At 35.0% G+C, this 19,845-nt stretch overlaps 2 protein-coding genes across 2 annotated transcripts; one reads left to right on the top strand and one right to left on the bottom strand.

The window, feature by feature from the left end:
- Positions 1-10,711: 10,711 nt before the first annotated feature.
- LOC120186152 lies at positions 10,712-11,422 on the top strand. Its single transcript, XM_039190172.1, has 2 exons — positions 10,712-10,811; positions 10,908-11,422. Exons 1-2 carry the CDS (start codon positions 10,772-10,774, stop codon positions 11,384-11,386), a joined length of 519 nt encoding a protein of 172 aa, XP_039046103.1. The 5' UTR covers positions 10,712-10,771; the 3' UTR covers positions 11,387-11,422.
- A 291-nt stretch (positions 11,423-11,713) lies between these two features.
- LOC120185733 lies at positions 11,714-12,323 on the bottom strand. Its single transcript, XM_039189878.1, has 2 exons — positions 11,990-12,323; positions 11,714-11,849 (listed from the first exon to the last, which is right to left on the bottom strand). Exons 1-2 carry the CDS (start codon positions 12,239-12,241, stop codon positions 11,748-11,750), a joined length of 354 nt encoding a protein of 117 aa, XP_039045809.1. The 5' UTR covers positions 12,242-12,323; the 3' UTR covers positions 11,714-11,747.
- Positions 12,324-19,845: the final 7,522 nt, after the last annotated feature.

The raw sequence follows: 19,845 nt of genomic DNA, 5'->3' as shown, positions 1-19,845 counted from the left end.
TGTGAATTTATTCACCGTGCGGGGCTAGCAAGTAGCCTTCGGGATTCATATACCTTATGTCTTCGTGTGGATTTATTCACCATGCGGACATAAGGGAATGTGTCCTCTCGAGTTTAACTTAGTTCACACAAGCCTGTGATGGGCTTAGGACTAAGGGTCTGGTAAGCCCAAGGGGGCACCGACAAGGAGAACTCGAGTACCTTTTTTAGAACCTAAACCGGGAAAGTACAGGGAATTAGAGCCCACCCCAAAACCTCATTCCAAACCCTAGGCTATTTTGTTTCCTGCTTTATTTTCTGTTCAAAGCATACGAACTAGACAAATATGCGGTTAGGATTTGTTTGAAGTTAGCATACGGGATAGAAATCATGTTCGGGTATGAATATTAAGCATGTTCGGGTAGATATCATGTGGGGTAAGATCTTTCATTTTATTATTGTTTTACTAACTCTTTTATTTTATTTTTTTTGTTTGGTTCTCTTTTATTTTGTTTTCATCATTTGCATCATTTAAAAGAGGTATTGATCCACCAAAAAACGTGTTTGTTAAAACATAAATAATTCGCATTAATGGACAAAGAGGTTGTAATACAAGAGGTGAAAAACGCAGGGGTCCGGTTATGGTCAAAAAAGACTCAGAAAGAAAATGAGGACAATCTGCAAGACAACTATGTGTCACATTCGATCAAGAAGACATGACGCCATATCAAATACATCAAAAGTTAACTTTTCAAAATGGGTTGACAAAGGTGGAAGGGGCAAGACGAGAAAAAAGGTTACTAACCTCGAGAATCCATTCAAAGATGACAAAAACAAGATGGCAAAACGATAGCTGAATTGGAAGTCATTGTCGACAAATTCAAGAAACAAGCAAATGAACTTAGGATAATCCCTTTGATGGAGGATTTCAATGGAGTTTCCGATTCAGCAAAGGATGAAAGCCAGAGAAGCCGGAGTGGTTCGGTAAGGTATTCGACCGGTGACACACAAAGACAGAAGACTAGTCAACTTGTTTCGGGGTTTAGATGATTTAGTCTGGATGTACCTTTAAATATGTTTATTGTCTCTTAAAAGATAAAACACTTTTGTCCCAATAAAGATTATTTATAATAACAGACATATTTTCGGATCAATGCCTCGAACATCTCATGCATTTTTGCATTTTGCATCTACATTCATTTTAAGCATTTTTATAAACATGAAATTTCTTCACGGAGGATTCAATTAAGTGGTCTTAACCACATGACACCACAGGGAAGCAAGATTTTAGCAATTGAAGAAAAAAATGAAATCAGTACAATGGGAGCTTGATCAGTTGGTTATATGACTAAGCTTGCCAGGATGATCTGAGAAAAGAGTCCACATATCCTGAGGGCTACGATGTTGAAGTTGTTTGCAGTTGCCACATAGGATGCTCCAAACATTCCTCTGAGAACTATAAGGCGCCGAAGCGCAAGATCTAAAACCGAATGGATTCAGGGGCATGGACAGTCGAAGAAGGGGGCATGGCATATACCAGTTACACTTAGAGCATTGTTTTGTTTGAACATGTCTTTGATCTTTCATGTTTGCTTAATCTTTTAGAGGATTGAATTTATGCTACTTTCTAAGGTGGAGATTGAACAAATTTTAATCTTTAGTTCTTCAAATATTAAATGAATTAAGGATTCTTTTAATTCTTCAAGAATTATAGATTTTTGACATATGGCAAGATTAGACCTTTCTTATCCTGTCTCAAACCCCAAGATAAAATATCTCGATTCTTTACCCAAAATAACTCATGGTCATTACCAAAAAAACCAAATTTTGACATTACCTCCCTTTGAAATTTTTGAACATTGCCTTTATCTTTTTGATACACCCATACATCTCTTTGAGTCAAATAAAGTCACACCATTGTCTTTTAGACTCAAAATTGACATTTTAATACCATTAAAACCCAAGGCATTGAGTTGTTCATTTGAACATGAGCACTCTTCTAAGACACAATTTGGGGTATCTCGCGGGGAGCCTGAACATTGAGACATCTGGGGAAAAAAGAAGAAGAATTCATTCAAAATAATTATATCATACATTAATTACACTGTTTTCATGTGAATAGAATTAATCTTGAAAATCTATCCCCCTGGGGATACCTCTTCTGTGAAGATTTACATGTATGAAATGATGAACGGCTTTCTTTCTTTATCCCTTCACAACAGGAGAAAAAATATATCCCTTATGTCCCCTTTTGAGCCTGTAGTATTTTTCTTCTGATTCAACCCTAACCAAGGATCACCCTCCACACTGGGGGCAAGGTGGAAGAAATATGCTCACATGAGCGAAGACATTGATTCAGATGAGATACCAAAAGGTGAACCAAATGCCAAGTGCGAAGATTCAATTAGAACAAATAGGGCAAAAACCAAAAAAAGAAAAGAAGCAAAAAAGAAGAAAACAAAAAAGAAAGAACAAAAGAAAAAGAAAAAGGGACAAAAAAGCACATGCAAAGATTCCCTAAAGACAAATGGCGCATCAAGCTTCAAATTATGAGATTGATCAAGCACAAACATTCCGAATCACTGAATCACTTCACTCGAAGATCATAGAGCATCAAGATAGAGACATTTTGAGCAGGACATGATTGAAGGCATCAGAATGAATTGATCCTTGGTTCAACACCCTGAAACACTTGTTTGGGCCTATTTATCATTTTCTTTCATAACCATGAACCCTGACCTACATTACGGGCCTTAAAAGTCCCTTCTAATCATACATGGATTTCTAAACAGAAGAGACTATCTTCAGATTTCATCCCGCCCATCAGGATTAATCTTTGTTTGCAAAAAACAATGTAATTAATGCATGGTAGAGAAAAATAACAAAGGGGGGTTCAAAATGTAAATCTTGAATAACGTCTTGAAACCAAAGGAGGATTCGAGTTGAAAACCTGAAAAGGCGACTCGAATATAAAAATTGTGCAACTGAGGCGATCACACAAATTCCTTGATAAGGCATCGCACAATCCAAATGTGACCGTGAAAGCTGGGAGTCGGAGAACACTTCTAGTAGAGGAGCATGCAAACTACCCCATCAAACCTTTGAGCATCAAATGCCAAACCTTTGACCAAACGCAATAACCTGAGACCTTTTTTATCCTTTCCTTACTTAATCATTTCCCAAAGATAGCTTTGATCTTGGCACGTGTCAAATAGCTATAATTTATTGAAGGATTAACATTGTAATTAATTCTTTGATATCCAATGAACTCTAGTTTTATGATTCGTCTCAATTGTAAAACCGTGAAAGAGACAATATTTTCAAAACTTTTGATTAAACATTTTTCGAAACTCTTTATTGATATTTTCAGAACTTTGAAAATAAAAGAGAAAGAAAAACATTTTTTTTCAAACAATACAGTCTCTCTAGAGTGGATCTTGGTAAATGACATGTGACTCTTAGACACAAAACTCATGCTTAAAATCAATGCTAAAGCAATAAATGAGGAACATTTGGGGCATCTTTGAAGATTCAACATCAAATATTGGGGCATTTTTGGATATTGGGGCATCATTTGGGGATTAAACATCCTAATGCAAATTATCAGACTTTTTTCAGGAGATAAAATATAACCAATTCATGTTACATGCATCTTATGCATAAATTTTAGAGTATCATATTTATCATTTTCCACATACATAATTTTTTGCAGCTTTTAGAGTCAAATTTCAACTTCACATCGAAGGATATTGGACTCAAGACAACGCAAGTTCAACTTCATGACGAAGGGACCGCTGGTTGTCAATAAACAACTTCCCAATTTCAGAGCCAATTTCAACTTCACAGCGAAGGATATTGGACTCCAGACAACGCAAGTTCAACTTCACGACGAAGGGACCGCTGGTTGTCAACAAATAACTTCTCAATTTCAGAGCCAATTTCAACTTCATAACGAAGGATATTGGACTCCAGACAACGCAAGTTCAACTTCACGACGAAGGGACTGCTGGTTGTCAACAAACAACTTCCCAATTTCAGAGCCAATTTCAACTTCACAGTGAAGAATATTGGACTCGAGACAACGAAAGTTCAACTTCACGACGAAGGGACCGCTGGTTGTCAACAAACAATTTCCCAATTTCGGAGCTCACAGCAAAATATTGAACTCCAGACAACGCAAGTTCAACTTCACGACGAAGGGACCGCTGGTTGTCAACAAACAATTTTCCAATTTCGGAAGCCAATTTCAACTTCACAACGAAGGATATTGGACTCCAGACAACGCAAGTTCAATTTCACGACGAATGGACCGCTGGTTGTCAATAAACAATTTCCCAATTTCATATCCAATTTCAACTTCACAACAAAGGATATTGGACTCCAGACAACACAAGTTCAACTTCACGACGAAGGGACCGCTGGTTGTTAATAAACAACTTTCCAATTTCAGAGCCAATTTCAACTTCACAACGAAGGATATTGGACTCCAGACAATGCAAGTTCAACTTCACGACGAAGGGACCGCTGGTTGTCAACAAACAACTTCTCAATTTCAGAGCCAATTTCAACTTCACAACGAAGGATATTGGACTCCAGACAATGCAAGTTCAACTTCACGACGAAGGGACCGCTGGTTGTTAATAAACAACTTCACAATTTCAGAACCAATTTCAACTTCACAGCGAAGGATATTAGACTCCAGACAACGCAAGTTCAACTTCACGACAAAGGGACCGCTGGTTGTCAACAAACAACTTCTCAATTTCAGAGCCAATTTCAACTTCACAGCGAAGGATATTGGACTCCAGACAACGCATGTTCAACTTCACGACGAAGGGACCGCTTGTTGTCAACAAACAACTTCTCAATTTCAGAGCCAATTTAAACTTCACAGCGAAGGATATTGGACTCCAGACAACGCAAGTTCAACTTCACGACGAAGGGACCGCTGGTTGTCAATAAACAACTTCCCAATTTCAGAGCCAATTTCAACTTCACATCGAAGGATATTGGACTCCAGACAACGCATGTTCAACTTCACGACGAAGGGACCGCTGGTTGTCAACAAACAACTTCTCAATTTCAGAGCCAATTTCAACTTCACAGCGGAGGATATTGGACTCGGAACAATATTTGGATTTCAACTTCATGACGAAGGATATCCAATTCTCAGGCTCAATTTCACGACGAAGGGGCCCTGTACGATTCCAAATTCACAAATAGATTGACCCTCACGACGAATGAGTCATCTATAACACAACAACACCAAAGTCCTTAGGTCAAGTTTCACCTTCACGACAAAGTATCTTGAGACAGAAGACGATTCAGAGGCCACTCACCAAAAGCTTTAAGTTCGGTTTCAACTTCACGACGAAGGATATCGTGCTCATAAGCTTTCAGTTCAACTCGACCTTACAATGAGGGAGTCATTTCATATTGCACTCCACGTTAGAGGATATTCAATAAGGACGAAATCTGTGCCTTTTAATCTTTTCTCTATTTTCGTTCTCTATTTTTGTTACACGATAATGAGCAAAGAGGGGCAGCTGTAGACACCAAATTTCATCCCATTATAATATTTAATATAAAACATATCATATATATATATTATGTGTTATATTATTTATTTATTTATTGTTTTTATTATTTTTGTAGGCCCCATATGAAACCATCACAATTTAACAACCCCGATTCAGTGGGATTCAAAAAACAAACCAATGTATTTGAGTCCTATTGAAACACTAAAAACTGAGGCATTTGAGTCCAAGTGGGACACTAAAACGTCTCTAAAAATAACCAATCACTAGGCTATTTAAAGGCAAGCAAGAGAGAAGAAAAGGAAAGAAAAAGGATCAGGGGTTTCATACCGGATTCATTCGACGAAATCGGAGAGGAAAGCATGGGGGGAATGAAATGGAAAATGGGGGCTCGACACCTCAACATTGCTAAAAACCGAATTTTTATCCCCTCTTTCGGAACACATCTTGGCTTTTTCACTTTCTCTTTTCTTCATCTTTCGTTGTTGGTTGATTTGTTTTGGGATCTTTGGGTGTTCTGTTAACCTGAGTATTTGTTCTTGTTGCAGATGATGTATGCAAAGAAGTGGGATGTGGAAAGGGAAAATGCAAGCCTTCTTCAAATGGAACACTCCCTTATTATATCTATGAATGTGATGTTGACCAAGATGATGATTATCCCAAGTTCCACCCTTGCATTTTCCTCAATTGTAAAGTTCAATTTTTTTCGTGTTTAATTGTTCTCTCTTTCAATTCATACAATTACTCTGTCTATTGGTTATGGTTTCTCTATGTGTATATATCACGAAATCCTCTCTTAACTTGCCATTAATTTGATGTTGTACAAGGGAAATATTAATAGTTCATTATCTTAACTAGCTTACTGCTATGGATCCATGCTAATCACAAGGTTGTGCACCGAACACCGGTCTATATGTGATGTTCCTAATCCAAAGATTGCAGAGCTTAATCTCTCTTTTAAGAAAAGTTCAATTGTTTGTATGTGTTATGATCGATTTACTTGAGGTATTGCGTGCAACAAGAAAACACCTCAGGACAAGTTGATTTCAAGAGAAACAAAGATCTGCTACAGTTCAGCAAGATGAGACCTTTGATTCCAAATCTGACAAACAAGTTGATTATGGATCAGAAGATGAAAACAAGAAAACACATACTAAATAATAAAGATCTGAGATGGCGTTGCTGGTGGTGTTTCAAGAGAAGATCGTTTACGTTCTTGGTTTTGCCTGGTCTAACCAAGTCTTGGCCGATAACGTCGGCCCGACTCCGGCTCACCTACGAGGACGTTTGGCTCCGGTCCTCCGACGGAATCAAACTCCATTCTTGGTTCATCAAGCTCTTTCCTGATTGCCGAGGTCCAACCATCCTATTTTTTTTCAAGAGAATGCTAGAAACATTGCTCACCGTCTGGAAATGGTTCGTATAATGCTACAGAGGTTACAATGTAATGTCTTCATGCTTTCATATCGAGGTTATGGAGCAAGTGATGGTTATCCTTCTCAGCGTGGAATTATTAACGATGGCATCAGACTGACATGGGGGAGTAAGTTTTTAAAATGCACGTGGAGATGTGCATCCATTTATGGCCATGCATTTGAGTATTTATTAAGTGTATATTATATTACACACTTTTAACATTTGTTCTCTTAATTTATTTATTTTTCTCTTCAATTTATTTAGTATTATTTTATCTAACATTTTTTACTTTGTTTTTAGGACAATTTTAACTAGTTAAAGGTAAATGATTTGAATCGAGTATTTTAATTCTAATTTAAATTTTCGCAACTAAGACAACTGGTAAATTAATTGGTACCGAAAGGGCAGTTCAAGGGTGCTAATCCTTCTTTGGCCGTAACCGACTCCCGAACCCGACACGTTTATGGTACAACGCAGATCAGGTAAGATGGTGTCTGACCCACCTAAATTTGTTTTAAAGTGGTCGGTGGCGACTCCAATCCACATTTTTCAAGTCGAAGCCAATTCCGAGGCCCAACCGAAAGACGGTTCCGACAATTTGCATATAATAATTGGGTAAAATACATAAATGGTCTATCAACTATAAGGTGTTGCTTTATTGAGTTCTCGACTATTAAAAGTTACAAAATGGTCCCTTGATTATAGGACATTGCTTTGTTGAGTCCCTTAACTATTAAAAGTTACAAATTCATCACCGACTATTCATATATTCTAAACTCGTTATTTTCTGTTAAAATATTGACGATAGTTTGAGCTGGACATTAATCTAAGAACTGTGATATAATAAAATATGATCCTAAAATCTCAACAACTATCATATCTTAGTCAAATAGTTAATGTCCAACTTAGATTTCATCAATTTTTTAACGAAAAAAGTACAAGTTTGGAACATATGAATTAATGAGAATTAATTAAGGAGTTAAGAGTGAATTAGTAAAATTAAGGAGTTAAGGGATTTAAGGAGTTAAGAATGAATTAGTAAAATGTTTTTAAGGGATTTAATAACAATGATTAGTATTTGGATTCTTAATGACATATTTGATTTGTCAATGTTATAATTAAGGAATTTAAAGAGTTAGATAGGATTAAGAACATGTTTGAGTGATGGGTATGATCTTTAGCTTAAAGTATTTTACGGAGAATTTGGGAAGTTAAAGGAGGAATTAATGGACATAAGTTGGGTGGAATAAATACTATTGAGTTTAAGGACTTCAATAGAGTTAAGGGTGAGATATTTAAGGGTGTTGTGAGTAAAATTCGAAGATAATAAATGAAATCTGGGTAAGGGTATCGGTATTGAAATAACAATATCGATACTATAAGGGTAATTTGAAGGAAAATGGTATGAATCAGATGAACAATATCGATATTGATTGAAGTAGTATCGATACTGATGTGGGTATCGATACCAAAGGAAAGGTATCGATACTATAAGTAGTAATGAAATTCCATAATGCCAATATGGTATCGATACCGAAGTGGGTATTGGTACCATAGAATGGAAGTATCGGTATCATAGTAGGAATACAGATACTATTCAGCCTGAAATATTGGATTAAGTGTTTCATTTCGTTTTTGTAAGTGTTGAGTGATTATTCATTAATGGAAGGTGGATATTGATCTTAATCCTATTGATGTGTAGATTTGGATCGAAAGTGTACCGATCGAAGCGATATAGTAAACAACTGGACGATAGTTGAAAGGATTTCTTATAGAACTTACGTGAGGCAAATGTGAGTGCAATTCATTTGTTTTATATTAGATTTGAGGGCGGCTTACGATAAACCAACCTCAGAGTTTTCGATCGAAAACTGTTTTATTTCTTTTATGCAATATTTTTATAATTCTTTATTCAAGTTATATTTTTAAAGCTACGTTTTACGTTTTGATTGTTATATGTACATGAGTGTAAACATGCGATATGTGAATATGCTTATATGAAAATGCTCTATGAGAATGTACTCTATGTGAATAAGACACTTTGAATAATGAAATGATAAATAATTATATGGTTAAAGCGTAAGGTATATGTATGGGATTAAAGGTATAGTTGGCATGCCAAGAGTCGAGGGTTCTATGTTGTCCTTCGGGACAAACCTATGTGGTCCTTCGAGACAAATATGTGGCATTTCGGTGCAAATTATGTGAGCAGTGGTGATTGCATTAGTGCAAAACCTCAATGTACTCAAATACCTAGAGTTTTCAGTAGTATGCATTGGGTTATTAAAAACAAAGTGATATAAACCGAACAATGTGCAAAAGTTTACATTCTTGTTAGGAATGTAAATGGAATTCTTTATGAAATATTTTCTGTGAGATAATAAGAAAATATTTTACAATGTTTTATTCTACTCGTACTTGCCTCACTAAGTCAACGACTTAACGTGTGATTGTTTCACACGTAGGTTCAATGAGAGAATAAGAGTAAGGCTAAGAAGGGACAACATACAAGGAAGGAAGATCAGATCAAAACAATTTAAAATGTAGGCTTTCTTGTTATGATGTAAATTGTTGGCACGTATTAAAATGTTTAAATTGAAATACTCTGATCCATTTTATAATCATATTATTTTATATTTATGTAAATTATTAAGTATTTAATTTCAATGCGAGTTTATATTTCCAATAGTAACTTGATTTACGGGTTTCACCACTTGAAAATAAATAAAAGTTTTAAAATTTTCAATAAGTTTTCAACAAGTCAAAGTTTTAAAAAGTCAATGTGACACCTCAGATTCGTATCTAGGTCTAGTACGGGTTGGGGGTGTTACAGAATAAAGTTTAATTATCAAATGTGTAATTTACCCATAAATTTGAGGGTAAAGTACACAAATGGTTTCTAGTTATATGATGTTACTTTATTAAGCCATCTAACTATTAAAGTTTACAGAATAACTTTTCAACTACAATGTGTTATTTTGTTGAGTTTTTCCACTATTAAAAGTTATAAATTGATCATTATACTTTTATATGTTCCAAACTTTTTCTTTTTCGTAAAAAATGGACGATTATATGAGTTGGACGTTAATATGCTAATTAATATATAATAAAATTATATTTTAATGATGTTTATTTAATATCGTTGTTGCTTTCAAATATTGATTTAAAGATATAATTTTTTAAGTACTACTCAACGACATAATATAAATGAATAATTGATCTATAAAATACAAGTTAAACAACTTTTAGATTAAATTTTATCATATGTAGTCAACATTTAACTTAGATAATCGTTAATTTTTAACAAAAAATGATAAATTTAGAAAGCATGAATAGCTCATTGATCATTTTATAACTTTTAATAGCTAAAAGATTCAATAAATCAACAACTATAAGATATAGGGTACTTCTGCTGTGCGGCGCCTAAAAAACGGCGTGACCGATTAAAGAAGTGACGGGTTAAAATTTAGATCGTTATGTTATATCATTTAACCGGAAATATTATCAAGCACAATAACATATTAGGTAGCGCTTATATAATGTAATAGGTAGCGCTTATATAATAAAATAGACGTCTAAATTTGTAATGTTAAAAGTATTAGACACTTATTTTAAAAGATTTTTTAAAACCTAAAGTTATAGACAATCCCATAAGATATAGACGTCTAAATTTGTAATGTTAAAAGTATTAGACACTTATTTTAAAAGATTTTTTAAAACCTAAAGTTAAAAGAAAGACATAGTTTAACTACTTATTTTTGCATTAAACCAAAAAAATTGCTTTTTATTGAGCACCTATCTTTTCTAATCTGGATCTCTGTATTTGCTTCACAACTAACAATGAACGCCATGTCCGCCTCTCCAATCGATCTTATCGAAGGTATTATATTAATTTGTTTGCACAATTTTTTTTAATGTCGTGTAAATTTCCCAATATTCAAAACGGTTTCTTACCTATGCGCACAAAAAATTGCAGAGAGTAGCAATGGCAGTGGCAGCGACTCCGATACGAATCACGAAGACGCGCCTGAATACTACCAGCCTATCTCAGCGGTGGACGATGACGACGATGTGGATCAAGAAGATTTGGATGATCAAGTCAATTCAGATGAAGAACACCGCCATCGTAACCTATCTAATGGCTATATCAATCGAGTGGAAAACGGAATCTCATCTCTCCATGTAGGCGGCGTTGCTACGGAGCGAGACGAAGAAGAAGAAGAAGAGAGGAGGAGTGAGGCGTCGGATACGGCGATAAGGAGGGTGTTTAGTGAAGAGGAGAGCCGCAGAAACGCGCCGTTAACGCCAGAGAACGCTATGAGAGTCAGGGAAGCGATGCGTGGGGTTTCTTTTGCTGGATTGACTCCTGATTGGGCCAATCAAATTCCTGAGGATCAGTGGATCGATCAGCTTCGGAGTTTGAGGCAACCGCAGCGCCCTTCCAGTACTGTTTAGAAACTAATCAGGTTTTGGTTTATGAATTTCCAAGTTGTTTAAAAATACAAAAATCATGCTTGTTGGATATTTCAATTTGAATCCCGTTTTGAGACAATAGGTGTTGTCGGTCATTTGAGTTTGATTGCCTAGATTTTGGTTAAATTTCAATGCAGTTTGCTTTTCTAATTTCAGGCAAAACATCCCAGTAAAATCTCTGAATTAGTAAAATATAGATTGGAAATTCATAACAACAAAGGAAATTCAGAGTCTTCTTCCTAATAAGAGGACTAAAGCATATCATTGATAAAAGTAAAGAGGACTAAATTATCACAAATTAAGTATAAGCACTAAATCGCAAGTTGAGTGTAGTATTTGACCATCAAATTTCTGTGTACCCTGATATATTATTTGCCTTCTTGTACAATTCTGCAGCAGCTGGCACATTCTGCCCTTCTTTTACCATTCCAACTGCTTGAGCACCCTGAAATTTTAATTTTATACATTTGAACAAATACAAAACAGATTCATCCAAGTAAAAGCTTTAACATGGGAATAAATAGATTTAGCTTAGTAGTCAGTAGAGCTTGAAGTTGTAGAGCACTGATGGAATACAGAACTAACCTGGCCGGGAAAGAGGAAGGCGGAGGTGGGCCTGTAATCAGCAAACAAGGTGTCGTCTACAACATTTTGGGAACCAACGGAGACGCTCATGAAAACCCTGGATCGACAAGGGTTGTTGAAGCGGAAGCATCGAGAAGGAAGAGGTCCATTGGAGTGAAACGAAGAAAAGGAAGAAGGGAGAGCGGTAGAGGCAGCGGACATTGTGAAGGACGAGTTGGAATTAGCGGGAGGAGCAAGGCGCAGACTGTGCATGCCAAATGTATGATTTATTGTTCTATATCAAATAAGCTGAAAGCTTTGCTATTGTTAATGTTGGCGGAGATCACAATGGTAGACGTTGAAGATTAGCTTGAAAAACCAAACTAAATGCCCATCAGCCAGACTGCCTACATACTAGCAACAATTGGTTGCAAAGCAAAAGCATTTATTTTTAGTTCAATTCAACTTCAGGTCGAAATATATTGTGTTGCTTTGCTCGCACAAGCTCTAAATTCAACCAACCTGATTTTGCATGAGCTCAAACCCACATTATTATTCATTTGTCTGGTGCAAAATTATGGTCCAATAGCCTAGCTTTAGACAAGCCATTACGAGATTGGGCCCATGGGCATGGATATTCAACTTTATGCCATGTTCCCCCCCCCCCACCCCAATACAGAAACAAACATAACTAGCTCATTGAGCTTTGGTCCCTTGCAACTAAGGCAAGCCGCTTCACTAGGAATTTTATGGTGAAGAAACATTTCTACCGGGCATTCCCTAGCCATTGCAGCAACCTTATCCGTCACCATATTAGCTTCTCTTTAATGTGATAAACAGTCGAATCTCATTCTCTATTCAGTAAGCTCACATATCAGAATAACAATGGTGTTGCCATTAACCTCCTCAGTCGGTCCATTAAGAATGTTCATCGTCATCGCACAGTCGGTCTCCTCTATTAATCTTCTAATTCCCAAGCTCCAAGCATGGACCATAAGCATCGTGAATCACTCAAAGTTCCACATTCAAAACTAAGCAAATGCCTAACTCCGAGAGAAACCAAAAATTCACTTACCAAAAGAGTCGAGAAACACCCCCACAGCAGCCATGTTTGTCACGCCTCCCACCACACCATCAGTGTTAGCCTTCACCCAGTCCCGAGTTGGCTTCTTCCATCTATTTGCAGGTTGAACTACATTTTTTATATTGACTATATTAGCTTCATTAGTCGTCATAATCTCATTATATAACCTCGCACTTTGAGCCACTAAATCTTCACGCTCAATATAATCTGTTTGAAGAACCATGCACCTACTCTTCCAAATCTTGCAAACAATAATAGGAAACAATATATTCTATGTAGTTTCTAGGAAGAACAACAACTGTTTGGTGCTTAGTCACAAAATTGGGTGGGAGGCAATGGCATGTGTTTTCTATCTACAAAACTAAATAATCCTACAATCGTTGCATCAATAATAGTATCACTTAAGAGGAATCCGATCTGAATTTGTAATAAGAACACAACTGCACCTTAATATATATGATAAAGGATTCGATTGGATCAAATTTTTGATCTAATCAAATCTGATCTGAAAATTGAAATCCTTCACCTACACAAGAGTCGAGTTTAGAAGGATTTCATCCGACTCGATTTTTAAGGTTAAACCAATATCCTATCTTATTTGAATATATATTTCTTTTTATAGGTAAAACAAGGACCTAATTGAAAAAAAAAACAGTATTAATACAATGATCTCTAATTGTGTATATCTTTGTGTTTATCTTTATATAAAGCCATAAAACAATTATTCTTTTCCTAAATATATATTTAGCATTTGGATTAGATACTTCACCGAAGTTCATATTTAACTAAATGCTTTCGAGTTAATACTTAAATTAAGTATTTTCTTTAAGTTATTATCTCTAAAAATTTTACTTTCAAACTGGTACTTCAACTTTAATTTCATTTATTGTTTTAGAATCTTTATTAATGATATTAACTTTTGATGATATAACAACATAAAATTGATATCATTAAAATCTCTAAAAAACTTTAACAATTAAAAAAACTACTTTAATTCTTATACTTCCGGATAATATCCTTAAAAAATGATCAAATCTCCGAGATCTTAAAAGATTCCGACCTTTTACCAGTGTCTCTAGATGGTCTCCATTCCTCTAATACAATTAATATGAAGTTCATACTCTTCAATTTTTAATGTGACTTTAACAAAGTTAAATATGATGGTTGAAATGTATATATATAATGTATCAGCCTACTAACAACATGATGACTAAATATATATTTAGCATTTGGATTAGATACTTCACCGAAGTTCATATTTAACTAAATGCTTTCGAGTTAATACTTAAATTAAGTATTTTCTTTAAGTTATTATCTCTAAAAATTTTACTTTCAAACTGGTACTTTAACTTTAATTTCATTTATTGTTTTAGAATCTTTATTAATGATATTAACTTTTGATGATATAACAACATAAAATTGATATCATTAAAATCTCTAAAAAACTTTAACAATTAAAAAAATACTACTTTTAATTCTTATACTTCCGGATAATATCCTTAAAAAATGATCAAATCTCCGATAATAGAGATCTTAAAAAGATTCCGACCTTTTACCAGTGTCTCTAGATGGTTCTCCATTCCTCTAATACAATTACTATATGAAGTTCATACTCTTCAATTTTTAATGTGAACTTTAACAAAGTTAAATATGATGGTTGAAATCGTATATATATAATGTATCAGCCTACTAACAAACATGATGACTAAGGTTTGTTCGTCAAAAGATAAGCATAACAATCCATCAAACAAATCTGATGAGGGATCTCTCCATTTTCTTCTTCTTCATTTTTATTTCGTCTTTTCCCTTATATTTTCATCTATCTCATAAAGAAGTATTATTCAATGATACATTCACCGTTAATTTATTTATTTTATTAAAATTAAAAAGAATAAACTATAATCGGTTGAAAAAACAAATTATTTCCATCAACAACATATGATTTATTTATAAATTTATTCCGATTATATTTCTAATAATGGTGAATGATAATTAGATTAATATTAGACAGTAATTAATAAACAAATAATGTATAAGAACTTAACGAACAGAGGAACATGAAGGAGTGAAGCCTGGGCTTCCACGTGTAAATGTGGTTGACCATAAGTAGCCTGAGGTACAGTGACCCAAATAAATTAGGTCCGTTGGATGTTGATTGCCTCACAGTTCAGTCGTTGAATGGCAAAACGACAATCATATATATATATATATATATATATATATATATATATATATATATATATACACATATAAACAGCAGGCAGTAAATAAAACTTTACAACTACGCATCCAAACACTGGACCCCCTTTTAACTTCCATTGGGTTTTGGACGTTTTTTCCTAATAAATTATCGGTGATCGATATATTGATCTAACATCGGTCAGATTATATTTTTTGATCTAACACCCATAGAAGTAAAGCACGTTCCCTGAACCGTACTATACGTTGATTTGGCGTCACGTGGGTATAACGCGCCTCCTGTACCGCGATATACTGTGATTTGACGCCACATGGGTATAGCGTGTCCTCTGATCCACGCTATACCTAGGTATCTGACTGTAGGGTATAGCGCGGTGCAGGGCGCGCACTATACCCCTAATAAATACCCTCATCCTCAATCACTTTTATCATATAAAATAATCTTCCTTTTTAAGGTATATTTTATAATATTTTTATTATTATGTATATAATTTATTTAAATATTTTACTTTATTTAATATTTTATTAATATAATTCTTTTGTAGATATATAATGGAAGACAGTCTACTTCGTTCGGATGAAAATCATATATCTTTACACTTTGCTGATACGGTAACATTTTAATTTAATTTAAATTATTAGTAATATTTAGTTGATTTATTTAATGCATGATTATTAGATTAAGAATTAAATATCTCTACACTTTGCTGATACGATAACATTTTAACGTTTTAATTTAATTTAAATTATTAGTAATAATTAGTTGATTTATTTAATGCATGATTATTAGATTAAGAATTAATTTTTGTAATTATTTATTTTTAGGAAAATGAGCGTGTATTAGATCTTTTTATTAGGAATCTTAAGTTAGTGATACTCAGTCGTGTCTTGTCGTATTTAGTAGAGGCTGGATTCGGTTACATAGGTAGATATCAGGGTCGCTGTAAGATAGAGCCAAACCTAATTTCTGCCTTAGTAGAGCGGTGGAGGCCGGAGACCCACACATTCCATCTTCCGTGCGGAGAGTGCACGATCACGTTTGAGAATGTTTCTATGCACCTGGGGCTTCCGGTGGATGGAGATGTGATATCGGGGATAGCTTCCGGTTCTTGGACTACTTTGTGTCGGGATAGTCTAGGACGTGTCCCAGAAAATTTTAACGGAGGTAGGATACCGTTAAATTGGTTAGATGCCAATTTTCGGGAGTTGAGCGCAGACGCCTCTGAGGATGAGGTTAAGATGTATGCATGGGCATGCATACTGCAGCTGATAGGAGGGTTGCTGATGCAAGACAAATCGCGCAACCTAGTTCACTGCATGTGGTTACGACATCTTAATGACTTTCGTCTCGCCGGATCATTCAGTTGCGGCTCGACAGTTTTGCTTTGCTGTACAGGGAGATGTGTGGAGCCACTGACTACAGGCGTAATGCTATCGGCGGATGTCTCCTGCTGCTGCAGTCTTGGCCATGGTATCGATTACCCTTTTTATGTCCCGTTGTGAATAACTCATTCGTATTTCCACTACTTTTGAGGTAATTATAAAACTGATTTTGTATATAATAATTTTATACAGCGTATAATAAATTTTTTTTCCTTGAATAGATGATCTACTGATAGAAAAAATCATCAGGAGCTACCTGATGATTTAGAAAAAAATTAGGGTGCTAATCGATCAGAAGGCTGGCATACATGTATGAATTTTAATATTTAAAAATCGATTTTAGATTATAGTTATATAATTAGATTATTATTTTGATAAAAATTATATATTATTTGTTTTAGTTTGAATGGGTGCCATATTCTACTGATGATGTGAGGGTGGTGATCCCACCTGAGTTGAGGGGTTCATCAGATGTTTGGATGGCGACGGTCCATCTGATCTGTTATGCGACCGTCGAGTGTCACTCCACTGATCGCGTGCTCCGGCAGTTTGGTTGTTTTCAACCAATTCCGGAAGCACCTCGCAATATGGACGAGTTGCATAGCTTATATAGACGCGACAAGACAGATACAGATTGGCTGGTGAGGCATCATTGAGTGGGTCGTGTTGTGGGAGGATCGACATCGGCGCCTTCCCCGTAAAGAGCCCATTTTTGATGACCTCTTGATGTATGCTGAGGATTATTATAAGTGGTTCAACAATAAAGGGAAATCGTTTCTACTTCCCGAGGATGCACGAGGGCTGTAACACCCCTAACTCATATTCGACCCGAATACAAGTCTCAGATGTCACATTGACTTTTCAAACTTTGATTCTTAAAGAAAAATCCCGTGAATTTAAAACTTTCATTAAAACAAAATACTTTAATTTACATAAAAGAGACCACTTAATATAAAATCGATCAGAGCATTCGTAATTAACCACTTATTACATACCAACACTTTATACACAACAAAATACCTAATTTGTCAATTACTTCTGATATGATTTCTTAGTAATGTTGATGTTTGTGCCACTGCTATTCTGAATCTTCTTATTTCTTGGTACCTACGTGTAAATCACTTACACGCTAAGTCATAGACTTAGTGAGGCAATAAATGAATATGCAACAATATCTTCATGAATATGCATTCTTACCATTTCCTTCATGACATTTCAATATGCATGTATCTATTACACAATAACATATATAATCATATAATGCATGTACAAAACTTACCTTCTTGTACTATTTTCACTTTACTTTGTATTTTAATTGCCCATGTATATTATTGAGAATAGAGGTATGTGAGTACATAAAGGTTGTGCACTAATGCTGTCACCACAGCTCGTATCAATTCCCTAATGGGGCACCGAACCTTAGTTCAGTATTCGTCCCGAAGGACTGTCATATATATGTCCATTAGGACCAATACATCCCGAAGGACTATTATACCCTCGACTCTTGGCATGCCAATTACACCTATAGCTCTCATATCGTATACTATGGGTATTTTTCTTATATTTTATATGTTCATGTACTCATGTCATTTCTCTTGTGATCATATAGTTCATGTCATTTCTCTTGTGATCATGTAGCTCGTGTCATTCTCTTGATCATGTAGCTCATGTCATTCTCATATCACATATCATCACATGTGTATTTGAATCTATTCATATATCATCATTTATCCAATCACATGACATATATATGCCTTATGCATGTATTACAATAATTATCATGTATGCATGTTCACAACTATTGTACAATGAAAATCAATATAGGAATTAGACTTATCACAAGTCTTATTCCATTATACTATACATATAGTATGCACTCACCTTAGCTTTGATTTGATTCGATTCTAATCATTTGATCGTTCCGGAATAAGATTACTTTTAGTATCTACATAATCACACATGGATCTATATCAGTATTATAGCTAATATACTCTAATGGTTCACTCTTTAGATTAAGATAAATGCCAATTTCCTCTTTTAATGAAGGTATGCATCGATGCACTACTTGTGCATCGGTGCATAAAATGCATTTGATGATTTATTGTTAATGGGATACATCGATGCATGCCTTATGCATCGATGCACTAATTACATTCGATCTTTTTATTTTAAAAGAGTGCATCGATGCACTACCTGTGCATCGATACACCTTCAAACACTTTCTGGGTTTTAACCTTGATGCATCGATGCACTATGAATATGCATCGATGCACTCTGCCCATAATCCTCTTTTTGTACCCGAAATTTCATTCATTTTTGATTAAATCCTTCATGTTTAATCCTCTTTTTCATTCTTAACTATAGTACACATCCTTAAACCAATTTATGCTCATTTATTTCATCTTAAACCTCCAAATTCTATCATTCATATGTAATTCAAGAATAACATCAATAATTCAACATGTTTTAATTCCACTTTTAACACTTCGTATATCTTAACTAAATTGATGACAAGTTAAATTTAACTTTCAATTCTAGTTATGAACTCTATTCCAAGATTTCATTTTAGAACTTCAAGTCTTAAATCTCTCCTAACTCCATCATCCTTTGATGTTAAGATAACTTAAGCTTTCCTTAAGCTTAGTTATCATCTAATAATAAAAACCCAATATTAAATTTAACAAGAAATTCAATAATCAGAAATCTTACATTTGTTTTGGTTCAGACGCACAAAGAAGAAAGAAGAAGAAGAGAACTCTGGAAGCCTTGGGTGTTTTATCCCCTTCCACCCACGTGTTTCCTTATATATACATACTTATCCCTTCTTTAATTTTTTCCTTGCAATTACTCTATTGTCCTTTAATTCCTTCTTCCTTTCAATTCATTATTCCTTTCAATTCCATCATACACAATAATTTACATGTAAATCTTTATACTATTCATTCATTTTATTTTAACCACCAAATTCTGAGACGTTATAATTTAGTCACTAACCCGGTATTGAGGATGTTACAAGGGCAGACCTTTCCACGACGTCGACATATATGTTCACCGACACAGTACCATCGTCCCCCGACTCGTGGACGGAGAGCATGTGCTTCCGGTTCATCCTCAGCTGCACCAACATGACATTCCCAACAGTCACCGCAACCATATATGATGATGCAGCCATATATGATGCCACCATCGCATTTCCATTACCATATGCCGC

Source organism: Hibiscus syriacus, unplaced genomic scaffold (genome assembly GCF_006381635.1).
Source record: "Hibiscus syriacus cultivar Baekdansim isolate YM2019G1 unplaced genomic scaffold, ASM638163v2 tig00004004_pilon, whole genome shotgun sequence".
NCBI lineage: Eukaryota > Viridiplantae > Streptophyta > Magnoliopsida > Malvales > Malvaceae > Hibiscus > Hibiscus syriacus.
This window is presented reverse-complemented; position numbering and strand designations above follow the sequence as displayed.